The sequence below is a fragment of the Mustela lutreola genome, chromosome 1, assembly GCF_030435805.1.
Source record: "Mustela lutreola isolate mMusLut2 chromosome 1, mMusLut2.pri, whole genome shotgun sequence".
NCBI classification, from domain to species: Eukaryota; Metazoa; Chordata; class Mammalia; order Carnivora; family Mustelidae; genus Mustela; species Mustela lutreola.
In genome coordinates this window covers 164162441-164185404 of record NC_081290.1, presented here as the reverse complement: position 1 = coordinate 164185404, position 22964 = coordinate 164162441, and the positions used below count along the sequence as shown (strand labels likewise).

Genomic DNA, 22964 nt, shown 5'->3' with positions numbered 1-22964 from the left:
TGATCCCAGGGTCCTGGGATCAAGCCCCGCATCGGGCTCTCTGCTCTGCGGGGAGCCTGCTTCCTCCTCTCTCTGCCTGCCTCTCTGCTTACTTGTGATTTCTCTCTGTCAAATAAATAAATAAAATCTTAAAAAAAAAAAAAAAAAGTCAAAAAAATTTTGTTAAAGTTGGTAGTTCACAATGATATTACATGAACTTTATATCAAGAATAAACAAGTTAGTTTTTAGCATTTACAGATTAGAAAACACAGCTAGACCTTCCTTATCTGTTCTCTCCAACTTTATGCTGTTTTATCGTAGTGAGTAATTCTCAGGAACAGCTCTATTCAGTTAGCAGTGTGCTTGTTATCAGTAATATCTTAGTCAACTACCTTTTAATAATAAAGTATACAAGTATGATTCCCCTGATCAGGAGCTGAAGTCAGACTTCTAAAACACGGTTCCATTATGTCAGTTCTATGGAAAAATAAATGCCCTTCAGTGTTGTGATTTCTTTCCCTTCATTTTAACCACAGTTTCATTTTTAACACCTTTGCAATAGAGAAAAGATACTCATATCATCTAGTCCCTGGTTTTTTAGTTTATTTTCTGAATCATCTTCAAGTCTTTCATGTTTATATGTGAAAACATAATCCATACCTACACAGATATGCATACATCTCCTAAATAACTTTGACTTTAACTGTGGCCTTTTTAAAAATTAGAATCTATCATCTATAGTATGATAGTATCTCAGATTTCTTTCCCCATATACTTCTGGTGTTGTGGATGTGAGATCATAGTGATGTATTAGGTTTAATTTGTTGCATAAAGAAATGGGGTCATGGTTCTCTGTACATTTAAGTATTTTAAATTACTTTTTCTCTCCTCCTAGCTGTTCCCTTTCCTCCAACCCAACGGCTTACTTTGAAGGAAGTATTTGAGAATGGGAAACCTAAAATTGATATTTTGAAAAACCATTTGGTGAAGGAAGGGCGACTGGAAGAGGAAGTAGCCTTAAAGATAATCAATGATGGGGCTGCCATCCTGAGACAAGAGAAGACCATGATAGAAGTAGAGGCTCCAATCACGGGTATGAGAACTAATTGCATGGTGGCACTTAGATTTGAGCTAATTTGAAAAATGATTACAAATAACCAACTAAGCTATGTGATAATTTTTCTAGGAATTATGAGATAGTCTTAGGATTATTCAGTATGTTTGTTATTCATCAAAGAAATAAAATTTAAAATACCTAATATTTTCAGTAGGACTATTCAGTATTGATAGATTGAGCACAATTATAGAACATTCCAGTCAAAAGCTTATGTGATTTAAAAGCTAAACTATGATCTTTTAATGGCAATTATATAATTTTTAAATGGAAATATGGTATATTGCCATTTCTCTTATAAGACATAATTTTTCATCTCACTTTGTGTCCTTTTTTCCCTAGTGTGTGGTGACATTCATGGACAATTCTTTGACCTGATGAAGTTGTTTGAAGTTGGAGGATCACCTAGTAACACACGCTACCTCTTTCTGGGTGATTATGTGGACAGAGGCTATTTCAGTATAGAGGTAAAAATTAAACTGGATACGTTGGAACAATCATATTGTCTTTTTTTTTTTTTTTTTAGAAATTTGCTTTCCTTTCTTTAGTAGAAAAAATTAAAATGAGAACACTGGCAGAATTTATAAACTTCAGTACTTCCAGTATTAAAGTGTTAGAGAAAGGGCGCCTGGGTGGCTCAGTGGTTAAAAGCCTCTGTCTTCAGCTCAGGTCATGATCCCAGCGTCCTGGGATCAAGTCCCATGTCGGGCTCTCTGCTCTGTAGGGAGCCTGCTTCCTCTTCTCTCTCTGCCTGCCTCTCTGCCTACTTGTGATCTCTGTCCGTCAAATAAATAAATAAAATGTTTAAAAAAAAAAAAATAAAGTGTTAGAGAAATGTATTCATTTATAGAAGAAAGATCTGTTCCTTCTTGTAGCTTCTATATGTAGTAGACATATAGGAAGCTGTATTAACCCAGCTTTGCAAATAAGTTAAATGCTTACCAACCTTTCCTCTTCAAGATAGTGTATAGGCTGTGTTTAAATGACATAAATGGCTATTCACCCTAAACAGGGTTTGAATTAGCAGATCTTAATTATAAAACCATAAATTGCTGGGCTACGATTTACTTTTATTTATTTATTTTAAAAAGGATACTAAATGTCATAGCAATCCTAGAACAATTTTTTTTTTTAAGACTTTATTTATTTATTTGATGGAGAGAGATCACAGGTAGGCAGAGAGGCAGGCACAGAGAGAGGAGGAAGCAGGCTCCCTGCCAAGCAGAGAGCCCGACTCGGGGCTCGATCTTAGGACCCTGGGGTCACGACCCGAGCCGAAGGCAGAGGCTTTAACCCACTGAGCCACCCAGGTGCCCCTATGATTTACTTTTAGATTAACGCCTGATGCTAAATAAGCAGGCACTTAGTTTATCATAGGAATAATTTTTTATATTGTTGCACATGGTAAGCAGTTAATTATTGTTCATTAAAGGAAAAAATGATTAAAGTTAATGAAGTTAATGGAAACTCACAATTTACTTAAATATATTTGGAAAATTGAATGATGAGAAAAAATAATTAGAATTAAAATAAAGTAGGGGCACCTGGGTGGCTCCGTTTGTTAAGCATTCGACTGTTGATTTCAACCCAGGTCATGATCTCAGCATTGTGAGGTCGAACCTCATGTCGGGCTGCACTTTGGAGCCCTGCTTGGAATTCTCTCTTTCCCTCCCCCTTTGCTCCTCCCCCTGCTCTTTCTCTTTCTCTCTCTCAAATAAATAAATAATATATATATATTTTTAAAGATTTTATTTATTTATTTGACAGACAAAGATCACAAGTAGGCAGAGAGGCAGGCAGAGAGAGAGGAGGAAGCAGGCTCCCTGGCTGAACAGAGAGCCCGATGCAGGGCTCGATCCCAGGACCCCAGGATCATGACCTGAGCCAAAGGCAGAGGCTTTAACCCACTGAGCCACCCAGGCATCCCTAAAATATTTTTTTTAAGAAAAAAGAATTCGGGGCGCCTGGGTGGCTCAGTGGGTTAAGCCTCCACCTTCAGCTCAGGTTATGATCTCAGGGTCCTGGGAACTAGCCTCCGCATTGGGCTCCTGCTCAGTGGGGAGCCTGCTTCCCCCTCTCTCTCTGCCTACCTCTCTGCTTACTTGTGATCTCTATCTCTCTGTCAAATAAATAAATAAAATTTAAAAAAAAGAAAAGAAAAAAGAATTCAAGTCAAGCTATTGTATATAAAAGATAAAACTATTTTAGAACCTAATGCAAAGACTTGAGTACAGTGGAACCAAAGCACATTCATATTTAATGTCCATTGATTCAGCTATATGTGCTTGGCAAATAAAAGAGAAGTAACTTTTGAATAGTGCAGGTAACTAAATTTATAATGTGGCCAGGATAAGTTTGAGATGAGAAATTGAGTCTGCTCGCTGTTCTTGTAGTCTTTAGTTCTGCTTCTCCCTCATAGTGTGATGGTCTCACTGTGCTTAGTTTCTAGTGGCTAAAGACTTATTGTATGTGCATCACTCCTAGATCCAAATCAGCCATCTTACCTAGTGCTCATTCAAAGAAGCAGCAGTTATTCTAAAGCTGCCAGAAAAATATACAGGAGAAATAGATTGTCCTCTTCTGTTAGAGGGGCGGTTTAAATTCATGAATCAGAAGAGTTCAGTGTTACCTGCCAGAGCCTCAGATTAATGTAGTGTCATCTATGAGGACACAAATTAGTGGTAGAAGCTAAGAAAATAATTGTTTCCCTGCTGCTCAGTAAATTTCCAAGTTCTTTTAAGTATGTATCTGGGATGGGTGGAGATGATACCTGCAGACTGTATCATTGAAATGTTTCTCTATTCCAAGTAACCTAAGTGTCCATTAGTAGATGAATGGATAAAGAAAATGTGGTCTGTATATATATATACCGGATATAATAGAATATTACTCCAACATAAAAGAGAATGAAATGTGGCCATTTGCAACAACATGGATGGACTTAGAGGATATTATGCTAAGTGAAACAAGACAAAGACAAATTGTATATGATTTCACTTATATGTGGAATCTACAAAACAAATGAACAAACAAAACAGAAGCAGACTTATAAACACAGAGAACAAATTGGTGGTTGTCAGAGGGGGCGGGATGTAGGGAGTTGAGCAAAATAGGTAGAGGGGATTAAGAGATACAGAATTCCAGTTGTAAGATAAATAAGTCACAGGGATAAAATGTATATCACAGAAAATATAATCAATAATACAGCATAGGATATGTTATACTAAATGTACAGGCGTCACCAAAGAGAAAATGTTCTTAGATGTCTAGGTGATGTAAATGTTATTTGATGATCAATTGTTGACATGTTGACATGTTGACAACTAATGAATAATTGTTGACATACAGAAAGGATTGTTGAAATGGAGTACAAATTCTGTTCACACTGAAATAAAGAAGTGATTTTTGAGTGTCTGAACAAATCTGATAATTATGAGCCTGTAGTGGGGCCTGGGTGGCTCAGTTGGCTGGCTGCCTTCAGCTCGGGTCATGATCCCAGGGTCCTGGGATCAACCCCCCACATTGGACTCCTTGCTCAGCGGTGAGTCTGCTTCTCTCTCTTCCTCTGATCCTCCACGCTGTTCATGCTTGCTTTCTCAAATAAATAAAATATTTAAAAAAAAAATCATGAGCTTATAATTGAATTATACAAGGTAATTGTGCAATTGCATATATAAGGAAAAAAAATCTTCAGATTAGAGGCCAAGAAGTGCATCAACCAAATTACACTGAAATTTGGATATCAATTTTGCTTTTATATATCTCATTACTTCAAAAAGGTGACTTGGTCTTTTCAGGAGTCAGAAACAAAGACCTTGTTAAATAAAAAGATATATCATGTTCTTGGCTGGGAAATAGAGAAAAAGAGAATGTGCTTTTAAGTATATATATGAATTTAATGTCCTTTTTTTGAGTGTAGTTAACACACAATGTTGTATTAGTTTCAAGTGTACAACGTAGTGATTCAACAAGTTTATAAGTCTATGCTCACCACAAGTGTAGCTACCATAATCTTTACTGTTCCCTATGCTGTATCTCTTGTTTCTATGACTTATTCAATAACTAGAAGTGTATACCTCCTACTTCCTTTCACCCATTTTGTGAGTCCCCCAACAACCATCTGTGTGTTCCCCTCTGGCAGCCATCAGTATGTTCTTTGTATTTATAGGTATGATTCTGCTTTTTGTATGTTTGTTTATTTATTCCATTCCTTTGTGTTGGATTTCACACAGAAGTGAAATCATATGGTCTTTGTTTTTCTCAGCCTGATTTATTTCATTTAGAATTTAATGAACTTTTTCTTTGGAATATTCTGTGTAGGTTGATATGTCAAAAACAAAAGTCAACCAAAAAAAAGAAAAAAGTCATCTAAGTATATTTATATGTGTCTACATATTTAAGTTTCATGTTTGTTTTGCAGTATCTGTCTCAAAATGTACACATATTTTGATCCAACAGTTCCATTTTTGAGAAATACTGCAGATGTACACATAATTATATACAGACATACGAATGAATAGTTTGTCACAATACTTGAGAGGTCCTACTGGTATTTAATGAGCTGGGTCCAGGGAAACACACATCATCCAATATGCAGGAAACTCCTAAACAACAAAGGACCATGCTTTTCAAATTGTCAGTAGTGCTTCTGTTGAGAAACACTGTTAAATTCTGGGGATGGAGGGGCAGCCTGGGTGGCTCAGTGGGTTAGGCCTCTGCCTTTGACTCAGGTTATGATCTCAGGGTCCTGGGATTGAGCTGCACATCAGGCCCCCTGCTCAGCAGGGAGCCTGCTTCCCCCTCTCTCTGCCTGCCTTTCTGCCTACTTGTGATCTCTCTGTCAAATAAATAAAATCTTAAAAAAAAAAAAAATTCTGGGGATGGAGATGAACAAGCAAAGCCAAGTCCTATTCTGTGTTTTCTGTTGAAGGGACAGCATCTTGTATTTGTTTATGCCTGTGAAAAGTCAGGGTAAGGGGCTAAAAGAGCTCTAGGATAGCTAATTTAGATGGAGATGAGGGAAGGCCTATTTGAAGAGGTGTTAACTGGTAAGTAGAAAACTTGAAAGACCTGAGGGAATGAGCCCTGCCTTTGTGGTAGGGGTCGGGGGAGGGGTAAGTACATTCCTGCAGAGGACCTGTGAAGTATAAAGGTACTGAGGTTGGAGCTGGCCTAATGCAGTCCAGGAATAGTAACAAGGCCAGTTCTGCTAGATGGAATAATGAGTAAGGGGAAGTTGTAGGCAGTGTATCAGAGAGATAGGCAGGGGTTAGATGATGTCAGGCCTCGCAAACTGTAGTAAGGAGTTTGGGTTTGATTCTGAATGTGGTAGGAAGCCATTGGAGATTGGAGCTAGGGAATGATATATTTGTATTTATGTTTTAAAACAGTTTCTCAGAGGGCACCTGGGTGGCTCTCTTGGTTAAGCATCTGACTCTTGAATTCGGCTCAGGTCATGATCTCAGGGTTGTGAGATTGAGCTGAGCCCCATGTCAGACTCCTCTTGGGCATGGAGCCTGCTTAAGATTCTCACTCTCCCTCTGCCTCTCTCCCTCCCCTCTCTCTCTAAAACAAACAAACAAAACAAAACAGTTATTCTGGCTGTTTAGTGGTAAACTGAATGGAAGCCTGAGAGTGGGTATAGGGAGGGAGGTCAGTTAGGAATTGAATCCAGTAAGCATGGGCAAGAGATGTGAGTGACTTATATTAGATTTATTGAGAAGTACCTGGATTTAGAATTTTAAAGTCTTTCTTTTTTGGGAGGTGGGAAAATCCCAGTTGAATTAATCGAGCTCTTCAGGTCATGACACATTTATTACTAGTCATTGCAAAGTCCCTCTCTGCTGTTTTACTTTTTTTCTTATCTGTGAACTCTAATTTTTTTTCTCCTTCTTGCCATTATATATGTTTCTGTTTGTTTAGTATATACCAGAGAATACATTACATTAATTTTTTAATATGTAATGTTTTGGTGGATAAAGTATTTTAATTTTACATTAGTATTATGATGCTTATTCAGTGGTCCCCACACGTTAGCATGCATCATAATTTCCTGGAGCAGTTGCTCCAAAACAGATTGCTGGGCCCCACCTGGAATTTCTGATTCACTAGATCTGAGATAGAGTCTGAAAATCTCTATTTCTAAAAAGTTGCCATGTGATACCAATGTACCACACTTGAGATGAATCTGAGCACACTGAGAACCACCGCTGTAGCTTTGTTTCTGTTAATTTGGATGTTTTTCACTTACCGTGATATTTTTAGATTCATCCAAGTTCTCCTGGTCATTGCTTTCTGCCTGCTGCATAGTGTTCCATAGTTCACATCTCTGACATTGTAGTCATTTATTCTCGATGGCGGACACCTGTGTCGCCTGCAGTTTCTTTCTATAGTTGACGTTGCTGTGATGGATATTCTTATATAAATCCACTGATGTTCCCATGTTGTAGTTTCTCTGTGGTTTATCAACAAGAGTGGAATTGTCAGGGAAAGGGGTATATATACTTTCATTCTTGAACTGACAATCACAGATTCCTCTTCAGAATAGCTGTACTGATCTATGTGCCTGCCTGTAACACCTAAGAGTTCATATTTCCTTACAGCCTTCTCTCCAGAATTTGGTTTTGTCTCATTTTCTAATATTTTTGAGTATAAATGATGAGTCTAAAATAGTATGTTATTGTTTCAATTATTATTTCTCCAATTACTAATGAAACTGAGCATCTCCTCATATGTTCCAGTCTTACAGTCACTGTTAGGAGTTTCTTGTTTGACCTTTAAGGTACAGATTAGACATTTACAAACATATTTCCATATCTGTTTTTAAAAAAATAAATGTCAGTGTATATTGCCCTTTAAGTGCTGCTCTATCTGGGTCCCACAGATTTTGATATGCATGGTTTTTATTATCATTTATTATTATTTTAAAAAAATTTTATCTATTTATTTGGCAGACAAAAATCTCAAGTTGGGGGAGAGGCAGGCAGAGAGAGAGAGAGGAGGAAGCAGGCTCCCCGCTGAGAAGCTCATGACCTGAGCTGAAGGCAGAGGCTTTAACCCACTGAGCTGCCCAGGCACCCCTATTATCATTTAGTATTTTATATTTTAAGAATTCTCTTTAGCTCTCGGATAATGAAGTAATATTTTTTTGTTTCCAGTCATGCAGGACTTTTTATTAGAGTTAGTATTTTGTTACTGATTCTAATTAATGTAATTTAATTAGAGAACATAACTTGAATAATACTCATACTTTGGAATTTTTTTGAGACTCCTTTGTGATGAGGTACCTAGTAGATTTATGTGACCATTTTTTTTTTTTTTAAATACTCTATACTCAACATGGGGTTTGAACACACAGCCCCAAGATCAAGAGTTGCCATGTTCTACCAAGTGAGCCAGCCAGGTGCCCCTTTGTGGCTGTCTTGTATATATTTGAAAATAATGCATTCTGTTTGCATTGTAATTGTTTGAATATGCAATTGAAAAATTCTGTTTGCATTGAATTGTTCCTTGTAACTTTCATTATTTTTTTTTTTTTTTGCTTGAACTAGGGGTTGCTTTTGAGTATCAAAATTGCTAACTCCAGTTATTGATTATCTGATTCTTACCATAATCCTGTTTTTGCTTGTGTTTGGAGACTGTGTTTGAGATAATGTATATTTCATGATGAGTATATATGATTGATCATTATTTGCAGGTTCTGTGTTTGCATATATGCCTTCTTGCTAAAATTTATTTGTAGTCCCAAATCAATACACATAGTGATTTTGAGGTCCTAGGCCCACTCAGGAGCTAGGAAATAGATATAAACAGACTAACCTGCACATATACCCACATTTTTATTTGTTTCTATATCTATCTGTATATACCCTAAAAAGAGTAAGTTTTGATTCCAGTCCAACATCACAAGATTCAGTCTAGTCTTCCTTTCCTATTCCCATTACCTACAATATATTCACTTGTCTGTTCAATCCTAGTATACCCATGAAATAAGTATATAAAGCCAATTCATGCTGTGAAAACAGATTAACTAGAGATACAGTGTTGGTGTATATTTCTCTACGTCTTTAGCCTTGCAGTATGCAGACAAAATGCTATTTTCCAAAGTTACTTTTGTTAGTTCTTTTTTTCCTATACCCTTCTTTGTTGCTTTATCTATTTATAATACAGTTAGGTTTATTACTGCTTGTATTCTGTTTGGGGTTTTCTTTCACATGCTAGTTGATTTAATTATTTATTTTTTGGGGGGACATATGTAAAACATTACTGTTGTTCTAGAAGTCAAAGCTATCCAAAATGTTATCCTTTGAGAAGCATTGCTCCCTCCTCAGTGCTCTTAAACTCTTCCCAGTGCCCCCTTTCTTCCATCCCTTTCCTCTGTGCCCACTATAGGTGACTTCAGTTTCTGATTTATCCTTCCTGTATTTCTTCTGCACAAATGAGTGAATACATGTGTATTTCTTTTTTTAAAAAAACTGTGTGGTTTTTTTTTTTTTTTTTTTAAAGATTTTATGTATTTATTTGATAGAGACACAGAGAGAGGGAACACAAGCAGGGGGAGTGGGAGAGGAGAAGCAGGCTTCCCGCTGAGCAGAGAGCCCGATGTGGGGCTCGATCCCAGGATCCTGGGATTATGACCTAGGCCGAAAGGCAGACGCTTAACGACTAAGCCACCCAGGCACCCCAATACATGTGTATTTCTTATATTTCTTCTTTTTTACAGAAACGGTAGCATACTCTTTTGCACTTTGCTTTTTTCACTTCACAGTATATTTTGGAAATTGTTCCAAATCAGTTTATAGAGATCTCTCTGTCTGGTTTGGTTTTTTTTTTGTTTTGTTTTGTTGGGTTTTTTTGTTTGTTTGTTTATTTGTTTTTGTAGCTTCATGGTACTTTCTTGTGTGAGTGTGTCTTAATTTGCTCAGCCATCTGCCCTATGTATGGTCATTTAGGTTGTTCTCAAAATTTTGCTGTATTATAAGGAATACTGCAACTTTGTGCATATGTATTTTCTTATTATTAGAGGTGTATCTTCAGGGTAGGTCAAAAGTTAAATGAATATCTAGTTTTATCAGTTTTTTTTTTTTTTTTTAAAGATTTTATTTATTTATTTGGCAGACAGAGATCACGGGTAGGCAGAGAGGCAGGTAGAGAGAGAGAGGGGGAAGCAGGCTCCCTGCTGAGCAGAGAGCCCGATGCGGGACTCGATCCCAGGACCCTGAGATCATGACCTGAGCCGAAGGCAGAGGCTTAACCCACTGAGCCACCCAGGCGCCCTAGTTTTATCAGTTTTTGCTAATTGTTTATTTGAGAGGGAGAGAGAGAAAGCACAAGCAGGAGGAGAGGCAGAGGGAGAGGGACAAGCAAACTCCCTACTGAGCAGGAAGCCTGATGTGGGGCTTGATTCCAGGACCTGGAGATCGTGACCTGAGCTGAAGGCAGACACACTTAACCGACTTGAGCCACTCACGCACTCCTCACTATTTTTTCTTATAGAACTTAACTGGTTTCATATTGATACCATTAGCTCCCTTGTTCATTTTTCATTTATTATATATTATGTAGGTTATGGTTCTAATTTTTTTGAAATGGCACCAGTTGTCCCAGAAACATTTATTAAGAAGTCCATCATTAGGGGGACCTAGTGGCTTAGTCATTTAAACATCTGACTTCAGCTCTGGTCATGATCTCAGGGTCATGGGATCGTAAAATCAGGTTCTGTGAGGAGCCCCACACTGGGCTTCCTGCTTGTGTGCACGTGTGTACTTTTTCTCTCTCAAATAAATAAATAAAATCTTAAAAAAAAAAAAAAAAAGGATGTCCATCATTACTCCTAGTGATCTAGGATTATACCAAAATTCTGTATGAACTTGAATTAATTTCTGGACTATTTTATTCCATTTTATTTACCTATATATGTTCCAGTGCAACTGTTTGTTGTTGTTGTTTTGTTTTTTACCACTGTTTTAATTTACAGAAGCTTTATAGTATCTTTTAATGTCAAATAGGACTAGTTCCCCTTCCTATGTGGTTCTCTTTTTTCAATGTTTTTTTCTTGGCTGTTTCCTGGCTGTTCTTGCATGTTTATTTTTCCATAGAAATTTTAGTATCACTTTGTCTAACTCCATAAAATAGCTTGTTGGTATTTTTATTGGAATTGCAATAATTTTATAAATTAAGAGGAGCTAATGCTGAATCATCCTATCCAAGAACAAGGAGTATTTTTCTATTTGTTCTTGCCTATTTTTGTGTCTTTCAGGAGGATTTTAAGTTTTTCTTGGTATTAATTTTGCACATTTCTTACTAAATTTATTCCTATATGCTTAATCTTGCATTCCTATATGCTTAATCTTCTTTGCTCTATTGTAGATGGTGCTTTCTCTGCCATTTGTCCTATTTATTGTGTATATGAAGGCTATTGATTTTGTATATTAATTTTATATCCTGCATTAATGCTGAGTTCTTTTATTATTTGAGTTTTTTTTTTTTTTTAAGATTTTTATTTATTTATTTTGAGAGAGAGAAAGAGACAGCGTGAGAAGAGCATGAGACGGGACATCAGAGGGAAAAGCAGACTCCCCATGGAGCTGGGAGCCTGATGTGGGACTTGATCCCAGGACCCTGGGACCATGACCCGAGCCAAAGGCAGTTGCTTAACTAACTGAGCCACCCAGATGCCCTGTTTGAGTTAGTTTTATGATTGATCTTTTCCCAGGGTTTTTCAGATACAGTATTATTTTTTTTTAATTTTTAAAATAATTTTTTAAAATAAACATATAAGGTATTATTAGCCCCAGTGGTACAGGTCTGTGAATTGCCAATTTACACACTTCACAGTACTCAACCATCACACATACCCTCCCCAATGTCCATAACCCATCACCCTCTCCCTAACCCCCCCCAACCCGGCAACCCTCAGCAACCCTCAGTTTGTTTTGTGACTTTAAGAGTCTCTTATGGTGATTGGGAGGGAGACAAACCATAAGTGACTCTTAATCTCACAAAACAAACTGAGGGTTGCTGGGGGGAGGGGGGTTGGAAGAAGGGGGGTGGGGTTATGAACATTGGGGAGGGTATGTGCTATGATGAGTGCTGTGAAGTGTTTAAACCTGGCGATTCACAGACCTGTACCCCTGAGGATAAAAATATATTATATGTTTATAAAAAATTTTAAAAATTAAAAAAAAAAGAGTCTCTTATGGTTTGTCTCCCTCCTGATCACATCTTATTTCATTTATTCTTTTCCTGCCCCCCAAACCCCCCACATTGCATCTCCACTTCCTCACATCAGGGAGATCATATGATAATTGTCTTTCTCCAGTTGACTTATTTTGCTAAGCATAATACCCTCTAGTTCCATCCACATTGTTGCAAATGGCAAGATTTCATTTCTTTTGATAGCTGCATAGTATTCCATTGTCAGATATACTATTATTATATCATCTTCAAGTAGAGATTTTTTTTTTACCCACTATTAAACCTCTAATTAATTTCTCTTGTCTAATTCAATTAGTTAATACCTCTAGTATAATGTTGAATAGTAGCAGAAGATAGTGGATATCCTTGCCTCATTCCTTATTTTAGTGGAAATGTCTCTGGTGTTTCTTCATTAAATAAAATACAGATTTTAAGACGTAGGGATATGTGTGTGTGTATGTGAATGGCTTTGTCACAGAGTTCTAGATATTTGGATAGAACATTGGAATAGAAAATAAGGAGAAGTATGTATGGAGCCTACTCACTAGATTAGGGCAATAGCATGTCACATTCAAAAAGCTGGAAGTTTTCATGTTTCAGTTTGGAAATAGCATTGAGCTATACCATTATAGCAAGTCATTTGAATTCCTATAAATTGTCTTTATGTGTTATCATGGTCATGTATAAAAATTTATCCTTATATTTGTCTTACAGTGTGTGCTGTTTTTATGGAGTTTAAAAATTAATTATCCCAAAACAGTGTTTCTGCTTCGAGGAAATCATGAATGCAGGCATCTTACAGAGTATTTCACCTTCAAACAGGAATGTAAGTATAATCACTTTTCCAGAACTTTTTTTTTTTTTTTTTTTCTTAAAGTAAACTCTACTCCTAATGTGGGGCTTGAACTCACAGCTCCGAGATCAAGTTGCTGTACTGACTGAGCCAGCCAGGCACTTTCATAACTTTTTTAGTTCCCCTGTTCTTAGTCCCAAAATGAACCAAACATGCAGAAAACAAACTAATGAAACTCAAATGCGTCCTGGTTTTCATTTTCTGGTAAGAACCAAGATTCTACCTTTTAAAATGTTTATTTTGAAAATAACTTGTAGTTTCACCCTGTGTATATTAAAGTAATACATTTGAGGTATTTGGAAAACATAGAAAAGTCCAAAGAAGATAAAAATTGTGCATAGTTATACCACTTAAATATAATAACTATTATCTCACTATTTGAGAAATAGTCTCCTATAATATATTTTTAATTGGTAACTTCAAAATCACCTGAATGGGCCCCAAGCACTTAAAAGGCTTTTTAAAGCACAACAAATAATTGTGCTGCATGCTGCTGGTTTAGAACACCTGCTCCAGAGGCCTGGAAAGTGTCTGCTGTCATTTGAGAACCATTTCACCAAATAGTTAAAAAATTGGAAATAATTTGCATTGTTTTTATAAGGCAAATGTGGGGATATCACTCATTAAACTTCCTTTTCTTTACCTGGGAAAATTAAATAATGCATATCAAGGACCTGGAACAATTAGCATTTAACAGTAAATAAGTCATAAGAAAGCTGCTTGTGGATGCCTCTGTTCTGAATTAAGGGTCAGGTTTTTTTAGGTAACATTTTTATCCAAGTCTTCCTCTGTTTTCTCAGAGTTTCTTTTTTGACTAGTAAAAATTGGTTCAGACTATTTTTAGAAGATGGAACAATAGGTATGCGGAAACATTTTAAGTGTTTCATTTTGGGTAGAATTTCTTATCTTAGGTTTTTATTTACTTTTCACATGCTTTAATTAGTCAGACCAGGTTTCTTTTTTTCTTGTCTTCAGAGATACTCATGTTTCATTCTAATGCTGCATCTGAAAAGTGAATAAATCTTGGAACAAGCACACAAATAGAATTTCACATTTTATTCTTATGTGCAAAGAGCATGTGTGCTGCTTTGTATGGATGTTTTCACTGATAAGCTGAGCTCTCTCTCTCTCTCTTTTTTTTTTTTTTTTCATTTTATTTATTTATTTGACAGAGAGAGAGATCACAAGTAGGCAGAGGCAGGCAGAGAGAGAGGCAAAGCAGGCTCCCTGCTGAGCAGAGAGCCTGTTGCGGGGGCTCTATCCCAGGACCCTGAGATCATGACCTGAGCTGCAGGCAGAGGCTTAACCCACTGAGCCACCCAGGCATCCCATAATGTTGCAATTTGGATACTGGTTAGAACTTGTGGGGTGGCTCAGTGGGTTAAAGCCTCTGTCTTCCACTCAGGTCATGATCTCAGGGTCCTGGGATCGAGTGCCACATGGGGCTCTCTGCTCAGCAGGGAGCCTGCTTCCTCCCTCTGTCTCTCTGTCTGCCTCTCTGCCTACTTGTGATCTCTCTCTCTGTCAAATAAATAAATAAACTCTTTAAAAAAAAAAAGAACTTATATCACCACTGTGATCCTGTGATTGAGGTACATTTCCTTTTGATACGGAAATTACTGTTTTATGGATGAAGCTTCAAATTTGTCATGAAAATAAAACACTGAGCCAGCTTATTTAATCTTTGGGAATTACATATTTGGCTATTTTCCTATTAAATATTTAATTTGAAATAATGATTGGGAGGAGAAATGCATGGTATTAAGAGCATGAACAGGTTCAATTTCCAGTTCTACCACTTACTAGCTTATGACTTTGGGCAAGTAGGCCCAATTTCTTCAGCTCCTTAATGAAGACAGTAATAGTACTTGTTTCATAGGGTTTTTGTGAAGATAAAATAAGGTGATTTCATTATTTAACACTTACATAATATCTACCATGTGCCAGACGTTATTCAGAGCATTTTGTATATATGAATTCATTTAATCTTCTCAGCAACCTTGTAATATAGTTATGTATTATTATTATGCCCGTTTTATAGATGAGGAAATCAAAGCACAGGGAACTAAGTAATTTGTGCTGAGTATCACAGCTAGTAAGCCAAGCTTCAGATCTGGGCAGTCAGGTTCCAGACTCTATTCTCTTGACCACCATGCTGTGGGGAACACTTAACTCACTGAGGCACAGATACATTGTGAGCCTTCAACAAATTTCAATAATAAAGGTAATATAATAATAAATTTTACTATACAAATTCATATAATTCATCAGAGAAAACATAGATAAATGATAAATAAGAATATAAATATCTTCAGTCTAACCCCTCAGAAAATAAATATGTTGGTATTTATATACCTATTCATATACTTGAAGAAAATAACATTTTGTAAACTATTTTGGTCACATGTTAATATAACATTAACTTCTTTTGGCTTGATTTGATTCATAATATGGTTTTTAAAAATATGAATTTTTATATTTTAATTCCAGTACAGTTAACAATTAGTATTATACTAGTTTCAGATATACTATATGTGGTTCAACAATTCTATACTCAGTGCTCATAATGATGTGTACTCTTTTTTTTTTTTTAAAGATTTTTTATTTGTTTATTTGACAGAGAGAGATCACAAGTAGGCAGAGAGGCAGGCAGAGAGAGAGAGAGAGGAGGAAGCAGGCTCCCTGCTGAGCAGAGAGCCCGATGCAGGACTCGATCCCAGGACCCTGAGATCATGACCTGAGCCGAAGGCAGCGGCTTAACCCACTGAGCCACCCAGGCACCCTGATAAGTGTACTCTTAATCCCATCTCCCCACTCACCTCTCCTAACCAGTAGTTTGGTCTCTGTAGTTAAGAGTCTGTTTCTTGGTTTCTCTCTCTCACTATCTCTTTTTTTAAAAAAATTTTATTTGAGATTGAGAGAAAGAACGAGCACAGGCAGGGGTTCGGGGGTGGGCAGGGAGGAACAGTGGGAGAAGGAGAAACAGGTTTTCCAATGAGCAGAGAGCCCGACATGGGGCTCGATTCCAGAACCCTGGGGTCATGACCTGAGCTGAAGCTTAACCAGTTGAGCCACCCAGCTCCCCTCTCTCTCGCTCTCTCTTTTTTTTGTTTTTGTTTTGTTGTTGTTTCTTAAATTCCACATGAGTGAAATCATACGGTATTTTTCTATTCTGGCTGACTTCATTTAGCATTATATTCTAGCTCCATCCATGTCATTGCAAACAGCAAGATTTCTTTATTTTTGTGGTTAAATAATAAATATTCCATTGTACCTATACTTATAACATTTTCTTTATCCATTCATGTATTAATGGACATATGAGCTATTTCCATAATTTGTCTATTGTAAATAATGCTGCAGTAAACATAGGGGTGCAGATATCTTTTTGAATTAGTGTTTTTGTATTCTTTGGGTAAATAAGCAGTAGTGTGATTATTCGACTATAGGGTAGCTCTACTTCTAATTTCTTAAGGAACCTCTATACTGTTTTCCACAGTAGCTGCACCAGTTTGCATTCCTACCAGCAGTATACAAGGGTTCCATTTTTTTCTGCACATTCTCGCCAACACTTGTTTTCTGTGTAACCTCCTGTTTTAATGTACAAAATGGGATTAAGACACTGTATTGCTTGCCATCTTTCTCCAGACTTGGTATCCTTTTGGTAGTAGGCTAAGGAATTCTTTTGAGTCATTTGTAGACCTTTCTCCAAAGAAGACATCCAGATGACCAACAGACATATGAGAAGTTGTTCAATATCACTAATCATCAGGGAAATGCATATCAAAACCACAGTGAGCTATTAACTCATACTAGTCAGAATGGATAGTATCAAAAAGACAAGAAATAACAAAGATGGGGAGAAGGACGTAAGTTGGGGCAGCCATTATGGAAAACAGTATGAAGTTTCCTTACAAAATTAAAAATAGGAAAAAAAAATAGAAGTACTGTATAATTCCATCACTTGGGGATTTAACCAAAGAAAATGAAAACAGTAATTTGAAAGCTATATGCACCCTTATGTTTATTGTAACATTAATTACAGTAGCCAAGATATGAAAGCAACATAGTATCCTTTGATAGAAAAAATATAAAGATGCGGTATGTATATATATACACACACACACAGAGTAATATTTTTTTCTTTTTTAAAAAAAGATTTTATTTATTTATTTGAGAGAGAGAGAAAGCAGGAGCAGGGGGAGGGGCAGAGGGAGAAGCAGACCACCCGGCCAAACAGGAAGAGTGATGCAGGGCTCCATCCTGGGACACCAGGAAACTGAGGTCGGGAACTAAGCCAAAATCAAGAGTTGGCCACTTAACTGACTGAGCCGCCTAGGCGCCCCCACACACAACAGCCATAAAATGAATGAAAACTCTTGTTCTTTGTGATAACATGGAATGGCCCAGGTGGTATTATATTAAGTGACATAAATCAGACAGAGAAAGACAAATACCTTACGATTTCGCTTAGATGTGGAATCTGAAAAACAAAACAAAAGCAGAAACAGACTTGTAAATATGTAGAACAAATACGGTTTCCAAAGGGGAAACCAGTGGGAGAATGGACTAAATGGCTTAAGGTGATTAAGAGGCACAAACTTCCAGTTAGAGAATAAAAAAGTCACAAGAATGAAAAGTATGACATAGGATATATAGTCAATAATATTGTAATAACTATATGATAAGGATGGTAACTGCACTTATCATGGTGAGCATTACATAATATATAGAATTGAATTACTATGTTGTACTGAAACTAATATGACATTGCATGTCAATTATACTTGAATTAAAAAAAAATAAAAACAAGCTTAAGACTCTTACAGAGGAATTTTTTATTGACATTGGCAAAGAGGGAACTCTGGCTCCAAGGGTTTTTTAATCACTGGCCACAGACAAAAGGAGTTAGTTTTTTTGTTTTGTTTTGTTTTAACTTTTTTCCTCATATAAACTTTGTGGCCAGTATGGATCTACTTTTGCAATAGTCAAAATTTATAGCGTTCAAATAAAAAGCAGAATATAAGGATGTAATTTTAAGGAGATGCAAAGATTCATAAGGCATGGCTCTTATTAACTTGGTTGTCCTATTAGAGTTGGCATATGTTGTGAAATAAGATGATCTTACTTGTGGTCATGGTAATATAAAATGCTCTGAAGTTTTTAAAGGAACCCACAAACTCCCTTAATGCTCTCAAACCTTGGCAGTAAGGAGAAGATCTTCACATTTAGAATGGAAGGTCTTTTAACCTCAAATATGGTCCTTTCATTTATATCTCCCCATTAAAAAGGTCTCTCCAGGGCGCCTGGGTGGCTCAGTGGGTTAAGCCTCTGCCTTCAGCTCAGGTCATGATCTCAGGGTCCTGGGATCCAGCCCCGCATCGGGCTCTCTGCTCAGCAGGGAGTCTGCTTCCCTCCTCTTTCTCTGCCTGCCTCTCTGCCTACTTGTGATCTCTGTCTGTCAAATAAATAAATAAAATCTTTAAAAAAAAAAAAAAAAGGTCACTCCAGACATTTTTGCCATCCATGTTCTGTACTCTGGCCCAAATCTGGACCGTTACTCTTCACTTTATTCTCTGAAGCCTTGTAAGACCAGGCTCTGATCCTTAAACACCTCTTTTCTAAAAGCTTGGAAATTATGAGTAAGTAAACACAGAAATAATGATCAGCTAGATAATCTGACTCACTTGCTAAAGGTTTGTTCTCTAGGTCCTGTAGGCTTGTCTCATCTTCACAGAATTTTGGAAGAGAAGGAGCTCACAGTTCTGTAAGGCTGCCTGTCTATACAGCCTCTTGCCTTCTCTACCAATAGGCACCTCCACTCTTGACTTTCTGAAATCCAAGGCCAAGGAAGAAGAAAATATTCCCTTTCTTTTTAAACTAAAACCATCTCGTAGCTTTCTACGTCTGTCTTCGTGACAGATTCTTTCTGGGTAATTGTGGAGACCCCATCCTTGGCCCACTGGAGTGTTTCCTTGTTCTTTAACTCCAAAATACAGTTCATAAAGATGAACATTTATTTTTATTTATTTTTTTTTTTTACTTGAAAGAGACAGAGAGGGAGCCCGATGAAGGACTTGATCTCATGACCTGAGCCAAAGGCAGATGTTTAACCAGTTGAGTCACCTAGGCACCCCAAAGATGAACTTTTTCACATAAAATAGAATTGGGACAAAATGTTCTTAAAGATCTTAAAAATCATAGCAAAAGATTACTGACATTTTATTGATTACTCTTAAAACTTCAGTTTCCAGTTATGTATCTTCAGTACCCACAGGGAGTCTTTTTAGTTCCCCCAAAATATTCAGGCTTACAGGACTACTGTGGGCCATATTGGCATTTATCTACTTAGAAGGAGACAGTCCAGGAATGGGGATCCGGGCATCCCTTTTCAGTGGAGTAGTCCTCATAGGAGTGGATATAGCAGTCCAAAGATTTTCTGCCTTTTGCCTCCCACTCCAAGTCACAGTTCAGTTTCAAGGAAACAATATCCACTTTGGGTAGATCAGGGAGTCCCTGTGGCTTAGAAGCCTCATGTAGCACGATTCCCGATATTGCCCATAAGAGCTTTATTGGTTTAGATTCCAAGGTCCCACAGGGACCTACCTTGAGTCATCCCACTCAGAAGTCCAAAGCTCTAGCTACCTACCAGATAATTGAGTAATTTTTACCATAAGCCATGTTGCCTTATAGCATAGCTGAAATTCACCTTATCAGGTTTCCAAGGCAGCAGAGCTGGAAAGTTAATCCAAGGTCACACTTGTCTTTAGAGGAGATTTTCTTTACCTTTTATCTACAACTTTTCAAGAATATTTTTATAAAGATGATTGTTTTCAAATTGGCCTGAAATAATTCGCTTTGAAGTAGCTTCATAATTTTCTGTCTAGTATCCTTTTTCACATATGATAAATTTTAGCTTTTCTTCCTTTGACTGTTTTTCTTTTTTTGATAGGTCGAATCAAATATTCCGAACAGGTGTATGATGCATGTATGGAGACATTTGACTGTCTTCCTCTTGCTGCCCTCTTAAACCAGCAGTTTCTGTGTGTACATGGAGGGATGTCACCTGAGATTACTAGTTTAGACGACATTAAGAAAGTAAGTAATCTTTCATTAGTCTCATGAAGTATATATATCTTTTTAGTTTTATTTTTTACTTTAGTCCTCTAATATGCCTCTATTGCTGAAAATTTTTAAATATAGATAATCAAAAGTAAGAAAGTGGAAATCACTTGTGATGTCCTTATTGGCAGACAACCACTGTTAACATTTTGCTAAATATCTTCCAGAAAATATATGTAAATTTTTAATGAAATCTGTATTTTCACCCACTGGAAACATAACCTATTTTGAGTATAGCCCTGAAACTTTAAATTTTGTAGCAATATGAAAGGAAGGAAATCAGAGTTCTAATCCCTGTCCTGCAGTTAATTGTGTAACCTTGACCAAACAACTCAACTCTAAGTCACATTTTCTTCTCTGAGAAATGAAAAAGTTAGAATAGATGGTCTGAGGACTTCCAGCTCTGAAATTTCATTAAGGTTGACATTTTAGATGATAGAATTTAATTGCTACACTGTGTCTCATGTAGGTACTGAAATTAAAGATTTTTCTATTTATAAGACTTTTCTCTGAATTAAAGTTTACTCTCCTCAGGATAAGAAGATATGCCTATATTTCTGCTGCCTTAGGGTCTTTAAATAACCAGAATTTCTCTTTTACAGTATAAGTCTTGAATTTTGCAGTTCTGAATCAATTGTATTAAAAACTTCCACTTTCACTTAGTAGAAGTCCTCAGCTATTTTAGTTACTGGTTTTGTCTTGGTGTTTATGCTACTAACAACCAAAGCAGCAGTGACTCAAGTCTTAAATTAATAACTTACGTTGAAATGCCTGCACTGCATAGAATGGAAAGGATGAAAGTCCTTCACAAAATAAAACTAGAAATCTCCATTGAAATGAAGTAAACAATGAACAGAACAATTGTAAAACCTTTCTTGCTTACCTAGGCAGTTGAAATGAACCGTTACATATTCTTTCTTAATAATAGTGTATCTCCATAGTGGTTGATTTCACATTTGAATTAGGTGGGTACTGCTTTTAAGACTAGGATGTAAAGGAGTCCTTTTCTACAGTATCGCTAGATGACAGTGATAGTTATACAAGTTTATTTAAAAAAAATAATAAAAATTGTGTATCCAAATTTATTAAATGCTCATTTTCTTCCTAAAGGAAAAATTCTTTACTGGGGCTTGCTGCTTTTTCTCCTAACATGTTCTTGTGGGTGGGAGGGTTTTGTTTTGTTTTTGACCCATACCTGTTTGTTTTGCCTTCATGATTTTTCTTCTTTTGGCTTTTGTGTGTTTTCTAGTTAGACAGGTTTAAAGAACCTCCAGCCTTTGGGCCAGTGTGTGACCTGCTTTGGTCTGATCCTTCGGAGGATTACGGCAATGAGAAGACCTTGGAGCACTACACTCACAACACCGTCCGAGGATGCTCTTACTTTTACAGGTAAGCTAATCTTCCAGGTTATAAAATTATAGGAAGAGCAATTGTAATATGTTTCATCAAATTATAAGTACTTTATATCCCTAATTTGTGTACTATAAATCCTTTTTTATTTTTTGATGACTAGAAGGCAGAAAATCCTTGTTTATTTTTTTACATTTTAGGAGGTATTCTGTTCCCTCATACATGAGTATCTTCATTAGGACCTAAATGTAACATACTGAACATAATTGAACAGAACATCTTACAGTGCTTAAATGTTATTTTCTGACTCAAACAACCTTGATTGTTTCATCCCAAACATCATCTATGAGCTTTTTTTAAAAATAAAGATTTGTTGGCTCTTCCCCCCAGAGATTCTGATTCAGTGAGTCTGAGACAGGAAAATCCTGTTATTTTTTTTTTAAAAGCTCTCTAGCATTTGGAACCACTGCTCTAGGCAAAGATATAAAAAGAACAGGACATTGTGAACTAAGCCCAAGGACATTTCCTGGAAGTTGGCTGTTGTCTTAAATCTTGTATGTGAGCTTTTATTTTGTTCTGCTGTTCAAAAATAGGGAGATAGAGGTTTGAAGTCTAAATGTTTTTAATGCCACTGTTTTAGTGTGACAAGTAATGCATACATTTAGTTCAAGTCTCTGTTAATTGCCTATATAAAACACTTATTAAATGAAATACACATAAAATAAGTGAAAAGCCTTAATATTGTCATAGTTGTAACATTCTTCTAAGCAACCTTGTTTTATTACTTTCCGAGTCATTTAAATTTTACTCCCTTCTAAAATTTTTTAAAAAGATTTTATTTATTTATTTTGAGAGGGAGAGAGAGTATATGCACATGCTGGGGGTGGGGAGGGGCATAGGGAGGATCTCAAGCAGACTCTGCACTGAGCATGGAGTCTGACACAGGGCTGGATCCCACAACCCTGAGATCAAACCTGAGCCAAAACCAAGAGTCAGACACTCAACTGACTAAACCCCTAAAAAACCTCTCTTTACTTTGCTTAAAAAGTAAAACTTCTTTTTGCTTAAAATAAAGAGCATAATACTTTTTTCTTGTTTGTACAACATAAACTGGTATGATTTCTTTGGAGATGAGCTTAACAGCATCTCTCTATTATAAATGCCAAGGGCCTTTGATCCAGAAGTTCTTCTTCTTTTTTTTTTTTTTTCCTAAAGATTTTATTTATTTGACAGACAGAGATCACAAGTAGACAGAGAGGCAGAGAGAAAGGGGGGGGGGAAGCAGGCTCTCAGTCCCAGGACCCTGAGATCATGACCTAAGCCCAAGGCAGAGGCTTTAACCCACTAAG

General features: G+C 36.7%; 1 protein-coding gene across 2 annotated transcripts in view; it reads left to right on the top strand.

The window, feature by feature from the left end:
* PPP3CC (protein phosphatase 3 catalytic subunit gamma) overlaps window positions 1–22964 on the top strand; it is a 94215-nt gene that overhangs the window by 45272 nt on the left and 25979 nt on the right. For both annotated transcript variants that reach the window (XM_059178430.1, XM_059178419.1), the window contains exons 2-6: window positions 876–1073; window positions 1437–1561; window positions 13005–13116; window positions 20096–20241; window positions 21515–21654. In XM_059178430.1, the coding sequence (XP_059034413.1) occupies window positions 876–1073; window positions 1437–1561; window positions 13005–13116; window positions 20096–20241; window positions 21515–21654 (721 nt within the window). The remainder of the gene's footprint in view (window positions 1–875; window positions 1074–1436; window positions 1562–13004; window positions 13117–20095; window positions 20242–21514; window positions 21655–22964) is intronic.